The sequence below is a fragment of the Nelumbo lutea genome, chromosome 3, assembly GCF_056320005.1.
Source record: "Nelumbo lutea isolate HS-2025 chromosome 3, American lotus-T2T, whole genome shotgun sequence".
NCBI classification, from domain to species: Eukaryota; Viridiplantae; Streptophyta; class Magnoliopsida; order Proteales; family Nelumbonaceae; genus Nelumbo; species Nelumbo lutea.
Window position 1 is genome coordinate 113,403,934 of NC_142686.1, and position 18,891 is coordinate 113,422,824.

Genomic DNA, 18,891 nt, shown 5'->3' on the forward strand with positions numbered 1-18,891 from the left:
CAGGCAACATGCAATCACAAAGAAATGTCATCAGAGACCCCAGAGTTCAGTATCTAGGGAGGACTCTCCAACGATCAACTGAACATGGAGCTAGAAATGATTACACGCTGAAAAGCTTGATAGGCAGATGAAGTGCGTTGAGGTTTGTGGAGAATAATGAGATTTGAGAATGAGGAGAGGGAGCCTTGTACCTTGGAAAGAATGCATTATTCGTAGAGGCGCAACACAATTGTGGGAGTAATGGCCACTCCGGTCAACCTGAGATTTTCACCTGAAACGGCTGCCCTTACTCGGTTGCTACTCAACCATTGTGTGGTTGTCGACCTGTCTTTGTTGTGCAATCGCTACTGCCTGTGAAACTTTTGGTGCAAAACTAGTGGAAACTGCAGTGTGAGAATTTTAAATTTTTTGCGCGAAATTATAGAACTAGTTTTTGCACTACGAGAAATCGTTTCTCTCAGGATCGATCTAGGGTCTTTATTGACCCAAAACAAGTATACCTGATGTAAAACACGACGTGAGTGGCGCACCAGTGTTCTTGCGCCTTTTCTACTTTTTCTAAGATGGATCAGTTTTATAGCAATGTTTTAAAAATCGATCTGGAACTTGAACTGTTTTAATCACAGGTTTTCGAATCAACGGTTTGATCATTCGATTCAAACAAATAGCTCATTCTAACAAAATTAAAAAAAATAATAATCAAAATAAAAATGGCCAAAACCGTTGAACAAATCGACAATTCAACTGCCTGTATCAATAGGTTGTTGATCAATTCGATGATTTTTTTTGTCAGGGATCAGGTTTGGGATAAACAAAACTGATTAAACGATTCTAGGCCGAACAGTCCGACCATTTGGGTCAATGAAAGTTCAAAAACATTGTTTTATAGCATGTCTCCCTACAGTTCCAATTATGGAAATAAGGCTGCTATATGATCAAATCAACAAGGGAAGGCTCCAACAATTGGATCTCCAAACCTAAGAGATGTTTTTGAAATATTCTAGAGAAAAGATAGATGAGAAAACTAGGGAGAATAGGAGAAGGTGGCTAGATGTTCTATACTTTAATTTATATTCAATTAGACACTCCTAAAGCATAAACACTCCCAAACAAGTTTGAATTCTCAGCCACTAGTTTTCCTGGTCAAATTGGCTCTTTATCTAACTTGGACAAGTTTTAGTTCAATTCTAACTACTAATCTTAAAACAAATCCTTCTTCACTTAAAAAAACAAATAGGAAGAGTAGGCTTGTAAGGTGTGGTATCCATGGGAGTCCACCAATTGTGAGAGCATATATATATATAAGATTCTTCATTGAAAGTTTTGAAGAATCTTATATATTTTATTTGCCACCAGTTTTTGGTTGAAGGTTCGATTGTCCGGTTCAAATGGACGACCTGTTTTGACAATAAAAATTACAGGCAAAAAAATTGAGTTTGTGAGGTCCACTAAGCAGTATCATACTTTATATGCCATTCGAGCATGTGACTATTATGACCCGAAAATGGAATCGTTCTAGCCACCATTTTTTGGGTCGATGGTTCGAACGTCTGGTTCGAATGGACGGCCCGTTCTAACAACAAAAATTAAAAAAGTAAAAAATTGATCAATAACCATTGAATGGGTCAATAGGTCGATAGTTTGACTGCTCGGGCCAATGGGTCGTTGACCGATTCAATGGCTTTTGGCGAGGGACCAGGATTGAGATAAAACGAAACTGGTTTCCTAGACGGCTCCTAATTAAAAAAATAAAAAAATGGCCAAAAGCCATTAAATGGGTCAACGGGTTGACGGTTCGACTGCTTGGGTTAATGAATTGTTGACCGATTCAACGGTTTTTGGCCAAGGACCGAGATTAGAGTAAAACGGAACTAGTTGCTTGGATGGTTCTTAGGCCGAAATGTCTGTCTGTCCAAGTTAACGGCGATTTGAAAACCATGGTTTTCACTATTCAAAAGTTTCTTCTACTTGGACTCGATTTTTTTATTTTTTTTCCTTGGTTTTTTCTAGTTTGGTGGATTTACCTTCATTTTTTTTGTGTTTAAGGTCACTTTGGATTTATCTTTCAAGGTTTTAAAATGCCTTGCAATGTCCACCCTTCCCATAACTATGACTACAAAGTTATTTCGTCTAATTATTGACATGTAAAAAAAAACAACTCGGAAACGAAATCGTTCTGGCCATTGGTTTCCAAGTCTACGGTTCAGCTGTCAGGTTCGAATGGCCCATTCTGACAACAAAAATGAAAAAACAATTAAAAAATAAAAACGGCCCAAAACCATTGAATGGGTCAACAGGTTGACAGTTTGACCACTCGAGTCAATAGATTGTTGACTGATTCAACGATTTTTGGCCAAGGACTGGGTTTGGGGTAAAACAGAACCAATTGCCTAGTCGGTTCCTGGGCCGAATGGTCCTACCATCCAGGTCAACTGGGAGTTCTCGATGTGAAACAAATGACAACTATGGTCTTTGAAGTAGAACTCAGAACTATCACTATATGATTGTGTTTTTTTATATGAGATGCTTTGTTGAAGCAATATTTAAAAAAGCAAGAACATGATGAAGCAAGGCCCTTCGCTTGTTCTCCTTTAAAATGAAAGGAAATATGCCGCTTAACATATTATCCTATAATTAAGCCTACAAATGTCTACATTTATGTGTGGGCTTCGCCACCATCATAACCTAATCACCTGGGCCCATCTAACACCAAAACATTGAATCGGATGGTTGAGTGCTGTGTGTAGCATTCTTTTGATAATAAAAAGAAAATGTTAGGGCTTGGTTAAGTTAGAATGGTTCGTGGAGGATCGTATAAGTGAGTGGAGTGGACCAAGAGATCGACTCCAAGGTCTCGTTTGGTTTGGATGAATAAGGATTTAGAATCCAAATAGGAATGGGTTATTCCGATTTCAACTATTTGATTAGACGAAATTGGAATCCCATTCTCATTTTTGGTAGAATGGCATCCCTATGTTTACCCTTTTTTTGGGAATGAAATCCCATTTCAACTGATTTCAATCCCCATTTTGATTTCTATCTAAGCCAAACAGACTATAGCAATCAATGTTTTCGAAGTGTTGTTGATTCGGATGGTCTGATCGTACCATCCAAGAAGAGATTAAGTGTTGTTGATTCAATGACTAAAAACCATTGAATTGGCCAACGACCTATTCACCCAGATAGTCAAATCATTAACTCTCTAAATCTGATTATAAAAAATTTAAATTCCAATTGCAATTATGAACCAAACGGACCCTAAATCTTAATCTCTTCTTTGAGTGAAACGTGAGGCGTAGATTGAAAACTGTTTCTTGCCAAAAATGGAATGGAAATATATTTGAAAGTGAAAGGATGTTTTGTTTGATGGACGTTTGACGCTGGGTCCCTCCACCCAAATCTTATTATTATTTTTTCAATCACCCATTATACTTAATATTTGGGTTTTTATTGTTCAGTGCATCCAACAAATTTTTAATTTCACCGTACAGTTAGGTAGGTGTCAGTTCGAAATTGATATGAATATACGGGTGGGTGGGTATTTGAAATTTTGAATTATTGCAACTTTACATTGAAATTTAGAATTCCGATATGGAGTGCAATATGGATTTTACTTAATATTTCGATTGTGGAGGGTGAAAATGATCAATGAACTTTCTTGACGTGACAAATGGTTGTCATTGTGCATGTATTTCCACTTGTAAAATATTGCCTGGATTTCAATTTTCAAGTTAGCATTTTTTATCTAATTTTACTTGTCATTTCCTAAATTTTTATCTAATTTTGAGAAAACAATATTACATCATAACCACATAAATATGTGTTTGATTGGGTGTTAATGGATAGGTTATTTATTTGTAATTTTTCACTTTAAACATTTAATGTTTTTTGTTGTTTGGTTGGGTTTCACTTTAAACATTTTTTGTTCTCCACCTCAAATTAATACCCATTAAAGTGTGTCATATCAATATTTGATTTCAAGAAAGATGGGTCAATGGGGGAAAACAAGAATTTAACGTTACCCAAATGCTTCATGCACAAAAATCAAAGTGTTTTAATTTTTCACAATTTATTTGATAAACGGTGAAACCAAAAGGTTATTTCATTTTACTTCATCTGCAATAAATGCCAACGCCTATGTGGTGCTGATGTGGTAGCATTTTTTCAATTAACGCCCATAGAACCAAACACAACCTTAGTACTTTGCCTCGTCTCAATGGTTGAATCTACAGTTTGGTTGGTCATTTTCTCAAGAAATACAAAAAAAAAATGCATTGATTCCAATAATCATGCCAATTTGGAAGAACATCAGTTTTAACACTTTTTGCATTGGGTGATGATTGAAAAAGTCCAAATATGCTCTTCACAGAGTCCGTCTCACACCAACCTCACAACATGTCCTGGCTTACGAATATCTCCAATACTTCTATTTATTATTTACGGGGAGATGTTCCCAATGCAGGGTGGGATGTGACTATGAAGTTGAAGACTAGATCTGCTCCTTAGAGAGTGCACATCACACCGACCTCAATGGCACATCCCATTGTGCATTGGGAACATCTCCCTTGAATAATAACATTTAAGTAAGGAAAATGTTCTCGATACATGGTGGGATGTGCTTGTGAGGTGCGCTTTGAGAGGAGCATATTTGGTCTCGTGAAGTCGGTGTGAGGCATGCTCTAGCTCTAAGCAATAAATCCCGATTCCCATTACAAAACACCAAACCATTGCATTCAAGGTTCAAAGTAACGATACTAGCCGATACACCAGTAGGGAGTATCGGCCTTTTTTTAACTTTCACTTTTTTATTTTGGTTTAAAGAGGTCGGTTTAAGTTCTGGCTACCCTCTGAACCAAGCCTTGACCCAATACAATGGTACAACCCTTGTAGGGGCCTATCAAGAAGGGCCCGATACAATAGTATCGACCGATATGGACTGATATGTAACAATTTTTTCAACCTTGATTGAATTGTTATTTTGTATGAAAACACAAGGAAAAACAGCAATAGAACCAAACACCACCTGTGTTTTCATTTTTCACTAGCGTAGTGCTCAAATCAATCCCGTTTCTAGAAATCCATCATGGGCTGAGCTACAGCCTACAAGAGCCGTATGGACTTAGGAGTGACCCACCATGTTTCTTTTCTTCGGCCTTCAGGTTCTGATCCACTCTTCCAATAATCCTTGATCAATCGAAACACACCACGTCATCTTGTATATGTGAGCCGACTCCCATACATCAGACTGACATGGCATATCATGATTGACCTAGCATCAATCATTCAATCTGGTTTCTCAGAGGAGCGGGACACACTTTCCTAAACCCTCTTTTCCTTCTCTTTTAGTCTTACGCTGGAATTACAAAACTGGTATGATTCTAATTCACTACATGCCAACTGACGATTGTGCAGCAAATTCTTTGCTCTCATCTTTCCTACTTTTGTTGCTGTGTACAAGTACAAATGGGTTACATGATCCAATCATCAGTAAACACGTTAATTGCTGGTACATCTGGCAACTGTACACATGCTGATGAGTAGCTCTTTGTACATTCATTGGTCGTAGCAGGTATGCCCTACCAAAAGTGTCAAATAAAAAAAAACGACACAGATAGTGGTTTCTAATTTTAAAATTGCGCCAACAATACCTCTACAAATCTTTTTCAGGAAAACAGGCCCTAAGGCTGCGTTTGGAATTAATGTAAATATTTATTTCGATTTAATTTTGTTGGTGTTTGAAAAGAGTATAAATCAAGATCGAAATAAAACACCACTTCAGTTTCGATTGTTGGTGTTTGGATAGAGTACCTTATCAAAAGTAAAGTTTTACATTGATAATCAATGAAATCGATGTAAAAATCCACGGTTTTCGAAGTTAATGATCACTTTTTTATGGTTCGGTGTAAAACATCATTAATGTGCTTTTACACCGATGAAGTTTTGCGTTGATTCCAAACGCAGCCATCTTAAAATTGCAATTCAAACAAAAAAAGATCAAAGTTCATTTTGTATTAACTAATCTTTTTCCATTTCATTAAAATTGGAATTTATATATCCTTCTAGTGTTTATGTTGTCTGAAATCTAAATGGATAAACTATAACCAAATAAATAGAAATAAAATGGAAAAAAAATGTTCTCTGATTTTATATAAAAGTACAAAAACGGGAAAAAAAAAGAGCTTCATCTCCTCAAAAATCAAAATAGGATAGTATTTTAATTAAACTGGTCAATCTTGATAGTAGGGAAAGGATGGAAGTATGAAATGCACTCAATATATACTAGAACCTAATAATCTCGTAAATAGGATAGAGGACCAAATTTCCATTGTGAAGACAAATTTACTATGCAAGGAATTTGCTCTAGATCCAATATTTTGCCCCATTTTGCTTCTTACCGTTTCAGCCATCAAAATTCAAAAGCCAACCACTAAAAGCTTGGATTTTGAGTTCTTGTTAAGATTAAATGCTCTTATATTAGGTTATGAAGGCTGTTGCATCCGGGTTTAGTGGGTTTTGAGTTCTTTGTTTGCTTGGATTCGGGGTTGGCCTTAGCAATCGTCCATCTCTACAACCTCTATTGGCAATAGTTTGTACAACTGGTTTTGTTACAGTAGTCACTCTTCTTGAGTTTGTCTTTGTTGGAATAGGTTAATCCTCTTTTCTTGGCGTCCCATAACCATAATCCACGTCCAATGAGGTAGTTACATGTGGTTGAGTCGAGACGGGATATCCGTATACATCTCTCCCCCACAAGCGGCCGCCCCCGATACACGGCGGGGATGTGCTGTGGGGCGTTGTGGGGCAGCCGCTTGTGGGACAGAGATGTGATCTCATCTACACGAGGCGAAGAATCTCGACATGTCAGCCCCTGGACTTTCATGTGTGGCCGGTAAAGTGAGTACCGAAGAAACACCACGCATTCTGCTATAGTAACTTGGTGCCAAGGAAACCCCACGTTTCAGCCCTTGGAAGAGCCCGGATATGCTCTGATATTGTATTGTATTGATGGTTTGTTATTCTTAGAAGTTTTTATTGGTTTTCTAAATGTATTGTCCAAATCTTCACCTATACTACAGTATCCCCTTGAATTAAGATAAATGTTTTCAACCCACCGTTGTTGAGGTCGGTTGGACCGTTCAAACTATCACCCAATCAAGATTTTGGGTCTGGTTCGAGTAAAACCAGAGAAAATGTCAAAAGGTATTGACTTTGTCAAAAATCGTCCAACTCGGGCAGTTGGACCATTGACTCGGTCAACCCAATGACTGGGTCACCAGTTGCATACTAACTATGTATGCAAACTTTGAGATGCCATAACTTTGCACTCTGATGTCTGATTGAGGTATTGTTTTATTTTGAGTAACTTTTCGAAATCTATGTAGCCCCTTGCCCTGCTATTTTTTTTTCAAAAAAAAAAACTTCTTGTAATTTTTAATATTTTTATATATAAAAAGAAAACTGAATTAAAAAACATAAATTAAATATAAAATAATACATATATAATATCTGAAACACAATTATACATTGTATATATATATATATATAACATGCTGATGTGGCACGGTCGAACCGGTGACCCGCGACCTAAAGGCAAAAGCAAATCTACCTCCGGATTGGTTTTTTAAAACATTGATTAAGATAGATGTCCCCACCTGCCACTGTTTTCAAGGCTCATTTTGCAAAAAGTACAAGTACAAATTTATAAAGTGCAAAACCTTGTATTTTATGTATTTGCACTATATATATTTGTATTTATACTCCTTCCTGAGTCTAACTATACAACTCATAAAATAGGAAATTTAGAAGATATGGACCAAGTAAACAAACTTCCATTTGGAAAATTACTCCATTCTAAAATCTCTAAGGCTGTGTTTGAAAACAATGCAAATGGAGTGTAAATCCTGGTTCAGGGTAAATTTGCACTCTAGTTCACTTTTATATGTGTTTTGCAACATTACATTTTTGCATTGGCAAATGATAGACCAATGCATATTTACATTGAGTCATTGATAATAAGATGTAAAGTACATTAATAAAAAAGAAACAAATTTGTATTTAAATGGACTTTTTTTGAAAGCATATACTTTATTGGAATTCGTGTTTGCATCCATTATAGTTAAAAATCTATTTGGTAAGAAGATAAATTTGTCAATGCAAAACTAACCCAATTTTACAATTTATATGAACCGTTTTAAACTCTACATATTTGCATCGTTTCCAAACACAGCCTAAGTGGTTTTAAATTTTAATGTAGAGGAGTGCATAGCTGCATTCCCGTTACACATGAAGATATCCTTGCTTAGATGGATGAAATCATGGCTTCTTGGGATTTTGAAAGGACGAGGAGGAAGAAAAGGGTGAGAAAGAGACGAGCTTCCATCAGGGCAAATCTGTGCCCACACCGATCTAACAGCCTTTCTCAACCTTGCATTGGGAATATCTTCCCATGAAATAAAACACATCAGTACGGAGATATTCTCAATGCAAGACAGTAAAAACTATTCGGATGGATTTTGCCCTAACTAAGTCGAATTCGATGCGAAGGGGCTTCACTTGGTGAGCCCTCCAATCGAAGTCTCCTTGCTTTTATTGGCCAATCTTTACGATGGAAGCCAAAATGGTTAGAAGAAATCTGTAGGAAAATAGGCGGTCACCAAGTAAATAAACTTTCAACTAGGGGTGTTCACGGGTTGGGTTGGGTCGGTTTATTGGAGTTTTCCCAACCGACCCAACCTGGTCGGGTTACCAAAGGTGGAAACCGAAACTGACCCACTGATAGGCCAAACTGACCTAATCGGTTTGAGTCAGTTTGGGTCAGTTTCGGTTTTGCTCCTGTACAAAATGGCACCTAATTGAATTCTAATTGTAATTGCCTAATGGGTTGCCTATTTGGTGTAAAAGATTATAGAAAGTTAGAAACTAGAATAGATTGCCTATTCTAATTGTAATTGCCTAATGGGCCTTCTAGTTCTAGTAGAAGACTAGTTATAGTTAAGTAGGAAACTACTCAAACTAGAAACTACCGAATTAGTAGAAGACTAGTTCGGTTCGAGTCGGATTGGTTTCGGTTTTCACATAAAAAAATCAAAACCGACCCGATATATCGGTTTATATAGTTGCCCAACCCAAAACCGACCGGTACTAATGAAAAACTGGCCGACTCGGGTTGGGTCGGTCCAAGTTGGTCGATTTGGTCAAATTGGGCATTCTTATGAACAACCCTACTTTCAACAAGCCCAATCGGAAAATTGGGATATGCTTCTCATAAGCGCTCTACACATTGATTTCAGTCACATCCCACCATATATCGAAAACATTTATCTTGAATAGTAGTATGGAAGATTTTACTAATGTAAAACTAATACATGCTGTGAGGTTGATATGAGGAGCAGATCCGGACTCCCAACCGGGCCAATGATCCAAACCAGTAGACCTTATAAAGTTGAACCTATATCTCTTCTCTCAACTCTTCAATCCTGACATCTTCTTTTGTGTGCGACAATTCTAGCATCATCTGTTTCCAAACAATTTCATCAATAGTGGGATTCTTGACCCAAGCCTCTCTCCCCCATATGGATGACCCATGAATGGATGCTCTCAGTTGCAGGGAGAAATCTTGTCATACGATTTGGGCCCAACCTCTTTTTTCCATTGGGTGGGACCCAAAACATCGACCAATTCATTTACGGAAGTCAGCCTACTTTAATTTATTCTCCACGTATTTTGATACAGGGTTTAGCCATAGGCCCATATAGCTCACACCACTTGGACAACGTTCGAAGTGTTTCAATATTTGCATACGAAAGCAACTCTCTCTATATATATTTCATTGTAACAGTGTGTATGTCATAGTTATTGTGTTTTTACTCAATCGTGTACTGTGATGCAGATGCAGGTGGTCCAGGCCTCGATTCAATACTATTCCTAGGTCTAAAAGAATTACAGATGTGTGTGCTGTTACTAGGCTTGGAACTTGGAAGTTAGAGCTTGTCCGAATGTAGGAGGCTCATGCAATTCAATAATTCCAGTGAAAGGAAAGATTAGATTCTTGGGTCAGCCCATTGGAATAAAATAAATGTCTGGAACTTATTGTCTCCAAATAGAGGCCAAGGTCGGCCCATTTACTTAGTGGACCTCAATACTGCTTGGTCTAAAATCAAACTGTTTATACACATTTCGACCATGATATGGAAAAGATATGATCTGAAAAATTTCTGATCAATCAAGTACAATCATAAACATGATAGCCAATCAGGTGTTATTTATCAAAATTCATGAGTGGGTTTTAATTGGTCAAAATTCTTCTCATACCATATCTTTTTCGCATCATAACTTTTCCTAGATAGAAGGTTTCTCATGATGTAAGAACTAAGAGCAGCGTGTATTGTGTGAAGTATCACCCATATGGTACATGGTATTTGTATTTAACTTTCATGACTTGCATAAAACCCAAGCGGTTTATGTATATATGGTAGATCATTATATTACAAATCGTACCATATTTTTACCACGCACAGGGATGATGTAGTCAAAACCAGCCATCCACCACGTAGGAGATAATCTTATCCTGCTTTGTAATCTAATCCACATCAGCCTTTTATGCCTTACAGTTTAATCCGGCCCGGCTAGGAAGGTTTTATCAATGTTCTAAAAACTGATTCAGATGCTTTGGGTTGTGGGTCACTGGTTTGACCATCTTAACGTTAATGCATGTCCTTGGATGGGATAGAGCCAAGTATCTATATAAATATATTAACTTGAAATGTGTACTTAAGAAGAATGGAGGAAGGAAATGGAATCTAATAGTATTTTTTACTTTTTTTCATTGAAATTACAAGAATGCTATTCTCTTTTTTTTATTCTTTTTCTTTCAAATTACAAGAATGCCACACACTCTTTCTCTCTCTCTCTCTCTTGTTTTTTTTCTTTTAAATTACAAGACTGCCACTCTCTCTCCTTAGAGGTGTAAATCGAGTCGTGTTGTCCGTAGCCCGGCACAGCCCTACATGAACTTTGGACCGGCCTGACACAACCTGACACGACGGTTCGCAGGCCATGCTAGGCCCGACATGATCATGCAAATCGTGTTGGGCTTGGGGTTTTAGGTCCACGGGTCGGTACGAAACAACATGACCGAGCGGACCGATACGGCCCATATGTATTATTTATATACATTTTATATTATATATAATATTATATAAATTATAATTATATAATAATATATAGTATATAATATATTAATAAAATAAATATTTTTTTTAATTTTATTATACTAATTTATTTAATTATTGTATACACATAAATCATATAAAATTAAAATTTTAAGTTTTTTGTCATTTTTTTAAATAAATAGCTTTGGTCCGATGCATGGACCGACTTGGCCCAAGGCTCGGCCCACGAGCCCAAAACAGGCATGGGCCTAGGTCGTGGGCCGTATGTAACAACCCACTTTACACCTCTATCTCTCCTACCAACTCTCTCTCTCTCTCTCTCTCTCTCTCTCTCTCTCTCTCCCTCTCCCTCTCTCTTTTTCTTATAAATTACAAGAATGCCACTCTCTCTCCAACTAAGGGAGACCTTAACTTAGCATCTCAGCTGCTAGGGGACCTACAATCAAAGGTAGTCGAGTTCGAGCCGAGTCGAGCTTGAACTTCTAAGCTCAAGCTCAAGTCTCTAATTCGAATCGAGCTCGAGCTAGACAACACCTTGACCACTGAGGGAGACATCAGCTTGACACCTCGGTCACTAAGGGAGATCTCGACTTAGCACCTCGAGAACTGAGGGAGACCTCAACTCGGCACATTGTCAACTAAGGGAGACCTTAGCTCGACACCTCGCCTGCTAAGGAAACCTCAGCTTGACACTTCAGTAGTTGAGGGAGACCTTGATTTAGCACCTCAGCAATTAAGGGAGACCTCGGCTTGGCACCTCAACTACTTGAGAGACCTGCAATTAAAGGTAGCGGAGCTCGAACTTCTGAGCTTTTGACTCAAGCCAAGTTCAAGCTCGAGCTCAAGTCTCTAATTTGAATCGAACTCGAGCCTAATAGTTTATGAGCGAGCCCCTGCAGCACAAGGCCCCCTTCGCTAGTTTATCCCTTTAAGTTTCAATATTGATCACATCAAGGAGTGAGACTCAACAAATTATCCAAACCGTCCACAAGATGGCTGAACATTAACGTGGACGGTGAATCAAAACAATCTTATTATGTTGGAATCTAACTATCTGGGTAGTAGTGAGAGATGGTGTTGGTGATTTGATCGTTGCAAGAGTGAGAGAATTTAAAGCACCTAGCAACAACCTTTAAAAGAAGGCCTTTTATTAGTTAAGAGCTCATCAGTTTGGATCATATTTGCATTGAGGGTGATACTTAGTAGATAATTGTTAACCAAACCCTATGGTTGGTTCTCCATTCCATGGAAACTAGGGTTGTTCATAAGAAGGCCCAACTCGACCAAACCGACCAATCCAGACCGACCCAACCCGAGTCGATCGAGTTTTCATCAGCACCAGTCAGTTTTCGGGTTGTACAAATTCATAAACCAATGGTTTGGGTCGGTTTGGGTTTTCTTGTGTGAAAACCGAAACTGACCCGAACCGAACCGACTTAGTTCCTACTTAACTAAAAACTGAAATATTTAAAAATATATATTCCAATATCTATATCTAAAAAATATATATTATGAAATATGTCAGATATATATTTCTATAAAATATATATTCCAATATATTTGTATGTATAATTTTGTTTATATATATATATATATATATATATATATTCTAAAATACGTATTTTAGTTTTAAATATATTTCCAGAAAACTAGGTGGCCATGGGGGGCATGGATGAACTTAGAGCCAAAACCGACCCAAACCGACTCAAACCGACTAGGTCAGTTTTGCTTAACACTGGGTCGGTTTTAGTTTCCATCTCAGGTAACCCGACCAGGTCGGGTCGGTTGGAAAAACCTCAGCAAACCGACCCAACCCGACCCGTGAACAGCCCTAATGGCAATAAACAAGAGTTTTCTCATGTTAGTATTTAATAGCTTTGCTCCATGTCAATGTTTTCAAAATCAGACCGAACCGGGCGACTGGACTAGAAAAACTAGGAACCGATCACATGACTAGTTCCATTTTATCCTAAAATTGCTTTTTGGCCAAAATTCGTTGACTCGGGTGGTTGAACCATTGAACTGTTCAAATTGGAAATGGTTTTTGGTCATTTTTTGTGTTTTTAATTAAAAAATATACTTTTTGTTAGAATAGGCCATGATGGTCGTCTGTTCAGGCTGGATGGTCAGACCATTCAACATGGGAACCGGACCCATAACAGTTCCCTGTCCAATCCAATAACCTTGCTCCATGTACTCATAACAAAGATACCCATAACTTTGCTAATTTTGCATGTCCTATCTCTCATGTTTATACATTCTATCTCTCTCACGCGCACATTTTGGTTCAAAGTATTGTTATTGCAAAGATTTGTTTTGATTCACAAGATGCACTCAATTAAGGTATTAAGGTATTTGAATTGAAGGGTGTGTTCCCAAGTTTGTCATATAATTAATTAACCAAAATAAGCCTTTCTTGTTATTCTTTTAATCATAATGTTGATTGTGTATAGGGTTGGGACCGATCATTGAAATAGTCCTAGCAAGTTATAGGGTTTTCTTTGGGGTTTTTGTTAGAGGCACTCTCAAAGGGTTTTCTTTGGGGGTGGCTCCATTCAGGCAATCCTGAAAGGAGCCACCTATTTGGGTTTTCCTTCCCCTTCCTCCTTCAGGGTTCTCTGTGTGTGTGTGTGTGTGTGTGTGTGTGTGTGTGTTTTGAGAGAGCCTTCCTTTCGAGTTTTTTCTCAAGGCTTCCTCTTGAGTTTTCTCAAGGTTTTGTTCTCTGTTCATGGTTTTCCGACAGATGTTGTTCAAGGTGAGTTCCTTTTGTAGTTTCTCCGTCGATGGCAGTCATTTGGAATTCTACTAGTAAATTCACTCACCATATGTGGTGGATTGGAGATGCGCTTATCTACTTGTGTTGGTGACGTTTATTCACCTTTATTTGGTTGCAGAAGTTCTTTATGTTTTCCTTCATACAGTTCTATATTTTGTTCTCTTGAGAAATTGTTTTTGGGTTTTTTTTGATTGGCCTTTTTTGGCATTTTTTTGTATCAATTTCTTGATTGAATGAAATATGAAGCCTATGGGCGGTTAAAAAAAATAAAAAAACGTTGATTGTGTGTTGCACTATTGCCCATGCTATTCCATTGCCTATAGTAGGTCTATTCAGTTTGCTTTGTAGATGGGTATTGATTGAAATCACATTGAAGGAAATTGTTTGCAAATGGTTCTAACTTTCATTAGTGGCAAATATGGAGCCACTGTGGCACATCTACAACTTGGTTTTTTGTTTGCAGAAGTTTCATTTCAAGAATCTATCATATTCTTTGGTTTCTCATTTTGGCCACTACTAATTGGCTTATTTATTCGCCAAGATTATAAACCCACAATATGCTCCTTTCCTCCATCCCTTGTGATGAGGGGTAATTTGGACCTCTGAATGATATCATGACACATGGCGTTCAAATGACACCTCGGCACTGAGTAAGCATATCACCTTGGTAAGTCGACTGGTAGCACTTCGAGGGGCCGATTTAAAAGTACCTCGGCTTGGCCGACCTAAAGGACCTCCAAGCAAGAAGTGACCTACCTTAGGACTGGCCAAGGTAAGAAAGTACTATATGCAACATGCAAAGCATGCTCACAAACTTGTCGCATGGATTTGTCACCAAACTAAGTTCTCCAGAATATTAATGAGTCAACCGTTTGCTTGGCCTACCCGCATCACATGCATCAGTGCCAATTGGATGGACCTTAGCCTACTGCACAGATTACGTAACCAACGTCATTACTCTCCCGACTTAACAAAAATGGCTCTACAAGAACCCGAGACCCATTACAAAAAGGTCTCTGAGCACCTACACCTATATAAAGAGCTCATTTCTACCCGAAGAGGTATGTGTGATTAAGTTCTCACACTCTTTAAATCCTCTAAAATTCTTCGCTGATTTAAGCATCAAAGTGCCCACCCCGGAAAGAAACAAACTAAGCACTCTAACTCTTTCTCTTGTAGAATAACACAGCTCGACCAGCCCTAACTCGGCCTAACCTAACTCAGCCACCGACAAGGCAAGCATCTGATTCGACATCCAAATCATTTGACACGTGAGAGCCATCAGATCACGCTACATCACATTGTAAACTCGATACGATCTGTTGCAGGATAGTTCCCCTAGCAATTCCAATTAATTCAAGCTTTGAGTTTTGGCAAACTCATGGGTGGCAACCAAGTGCTTATTGGAAACAACGATCAAATGGGTCCCATTAAGAATACTTGCATCGGTGTTTAGTGAAACCAATTGATATCAATTATATTTATATATACTAGCAAGTAAACCCATGCAATGCATTCGACTAAATAGAAGTAAGGTTTTGGTTGGTAAATTTTGGTTTTTCGCATCAATTTGGGTTTATATTGGCACTTAACCTTAACCTGACCCAAACCATCTAACTTGTTTTCTTTTTATAATTTCAACCATTTAATTTTAAAACAAAGAACCACAAGTGTAAAAAATGAGATGACCCGTCACAGCCCTCTTTTCCTTTATATGGATATATACTTGTTTGAGTAAAAGTTGGAACATTAAATCAAATGATACTTTTTCTTTCAAACGAAACACAACCTTAGGGTCGATCCATCTAAATGCAATGCAATCAAATTGAGGCCACCTCATATATTTTTATTATCTTTTGATAAGTATAGGTCATATGTCTCCTAACGAGGGTGGGTGGATTTGGGATTTGGGATTTGGGTTTAATTAAGAAGGGCATTGAGAGAGAAAAAAATGGGTTAAGTGACCAGCCTTCTTGAGATTTTACAACAAATAAGCCTCTGTCCTTTAAGCTATGTTTGCTTTGAAGGAAAAAGTAGGGAAAGGAAAGGTAAGGAAACCTTTACAAACTTTGTATATATTTCCCTACCTTTTCCTTCAAACAAAAAATAACCTTAGGGGATGATAGGAGAGTGTGGGAACCCAGTGTCCGTGGACTTCTTTTGTGGTTCTTTCCTTCTAACCTTTCATCAACCTTTTGAAGGGAATCCTTTTCCAACGAGGGAAGTTTGGGAGTTCTATTCCTCCCAAGGTAAAGCCAAAAGTCTTATGTTGGGAAACAACCATCAAATAATAAACACCCTTGAGAGACTTCAAATGAAGCGAAAAAGCAGCTGGTATCTATCCCCTCATGTTTGTCATTTGTTTGAAGAATGGGGAGGTTACCAATCATATTTTACTGCATTCTTCCTTTGCATCTCAGCTATGGGAGCACTTATTATTTTCTTTGTATAATTGAATGTATTTGGGTGGCTCCAACAGAGATCAACGATCTGTTTAGTATGAACTGATTGAACTGCATTACAAGAAGGTAAAATATATAAATATGTACAGTACAGATACATACAAAATATAAGGTTTTGGTTTTGCACTTTATATATTTGCATTTGTAATCCTTCCAAACTGAGCCTTAAGAACCGAGTTGAAAGTTTTGATCCAAGCGCTTGAACCTGCTTGAAATATCTGAGAAATATATGTTGAAGAAGAAGGTGACTGTTAAACCATTGTTTTTTTTTTTTTGAAAGTTCAGTCTTTTGGTTAGACAATCACTTTTTTTGGTTCCTCATTGAACAACTCATTTGATTCGGTGCGTAGTAAGTGCTAATGGTTTAGTTGAGCCTCTTGCTAGGTCAAGGGTGGTTAAAAGCCCGCTGGATTGGTTTTGCCTTGGGCTAGGTCGTAACTTGAAACTTCTTAGTCTTGCTGATCTATTGTCGGTGTTTCTTGGCTTCTCTGGTTTGGAGTAGTTTCCTTTTCTTCTTTCTTTCTTTTTTCTTTTCATTTTTTTTTCTTTAAAGCTTGGATGTTTATTTGTAAAGGTTGCTGATTGTTTTTTCTTTGAGCAACGGGATGTTCCTGGCTTCAATAAATATTATATTCGGATAACTCATGAAAAACTCGACTCGTGGCAACTGTTGAAGTATCATGAACTGCTGAATCTGAGTGTAACAAAACTGATATTTCAACTTGATTAACTACTTTGAGTTACTTGACCTCGGCTCTAAAGTCAATTATATACGTGTTGAGCTCAAATAGTTGATGAGTAGTTTGACTCGTTTACATCCATATAAATTGCAATGAAAACCCCTTTGGATAAAAATTAAAAGGGCAATTTGATTGGAATCAAGTTTTAATGTCAAAAGATAGGCCGAATTTTGATTCCAATCCGTCACCCACTAGGTTCATTTAGCATTTTGTAGTTAGGGATTATCTTAAGGAGGTGCAAGTCGGGTGGGTTGAGCTGGGTTTATGGTCAATCCAGGCCTGACCCTAAAATTTGGGCTTAAGGTCCGAGCCTGAGGTTAAGCCCGATTTTCCCAAACCCGAGCCCAGCCTACCTTTTGACTTGATGCACTCGGTGTGGGTTCAGGCCTGGGCCAGGCTCGGGTTGGTCAATGAACCCACTTTAAAATTATATACATATATATATATATGTATTTATGCAAAAATATATTCATATATTTATGTATGTATGTAAATATGTATGTAAAATATCTATACAAATGTTATATATACAAATATGTATGTAAATATGTATGCAACATTTACATATATACATATATATAAGTAAAAATGTATATAATAGGGCCGAGCTCAGGCTACCTAAGGGCTAGGCCTGGGCCCGATCCAAAAAATAAAAATCCCAACTTCTTGGGCCCGAGCCCAACCCAAGGACCGAAAATCCAAGCCCAACCCATGTAAAATTCCGAATTGGGTCAAATTGGGCTCAGATTGGGCACGCCCAAGTTGCACCCAAGGACAATTACTTGTATATTCTTGAAGTTTGAGTGAACTACTTATATGTGACCTCCAAGATGACCTTGTTCCCGTGTGGCTTGGAGGGTCGGGATGAGGATCACTACCAACGTGGGATCTACATGCCCTAAATATAGCGGATTGATAAGACTCGTCACTCTCGGATATCTCATACATGAAATTCATACCTCGAAGTTTATAAAAGGACCACACCATGTTTACTCTCTATTGTTCTTTCAAGCTCTTTATTATCAATACTCTCATCTTTTATTTAAGCATCGGAGTGCCCAATTTGATAAAAAAAAAACAAGAGATATTTTTTAAAGACGCTTTTGTCATTATGTTTTATTATTGGATGAAAGGTCAACAGGTATATATAAGCGTCTATATAAATAAATTACCTCGAACTTGGTGGCGTTGGATTTCCGTATAGATCAGAGAGCGTCCCACAGCACATCCCAACCGTGCATTGGGAACATCTCTATCCGAACCGAATGCGATCTATCCGTGGGCGAACTCCTAATTTGACTCAGATAGAGGTGGATCCGAGCCGATTTTGATTAGTCTGCGTTCGGCGGGGCCACTGGGGTTTGGTTGCGCTAGATCTTGGGACTTTAAAAGCTAATGCACCAGTATTCATGAATCACGGTGGGTTACATATAAACAAACCCTTGTTCCTTCAGACAGTAGAGAGAGTGTGAGAGCATAGAGAGACGGAATTCTCCTTCATTTTCATGTGAAGCTGTTGATCACTTCTCTCTCTCCATCCAAACTCCGGGATAAATGAAAATGGTGCTTAGAGACGTTCTCATTTTCTTGTTAATTGCAATACATGTAACTTCAACTGCTGCAGATTCGATCCATGGCTGCGGTGGATTTGTCGAGGTTAGTTCCTTTATTATCCCCTCTTGTCTATGTCAGTTAAAAGTTTCTTAACTTCAGCTGCTTTGATCTGTCTTACAATCTTTATC

General features: G+C 38.0%; 1 protein-coding gene across 1 annotated transcript in view; it reads left to right on the forward strand.

The window, feature by feature from the left end:
• Nucleotides 1-18,321: 18,321 nt before the first annotated feature.
• LOC148867741 (Carbohydrate-binding-like fold) overlaps nucleotides 18,322-18,891 on the forward strand; it is a 37,730-nt gene continuing 37,160 nt past the window's right edge. Inside the window, exon 1 of the mRNA XM_088977114.1 lies at nucleotides 18,322-18,805. Within this exon, the coding sequence (XP_088833240.1) occupies nucleotides 18,704-18,805 (102 nt within the window). The 5' untranslated portion in view covers nucleotides 18,322-18,703. The remainder of the gene's footprint in view (nucleotides 18,806-18,891) is intronic.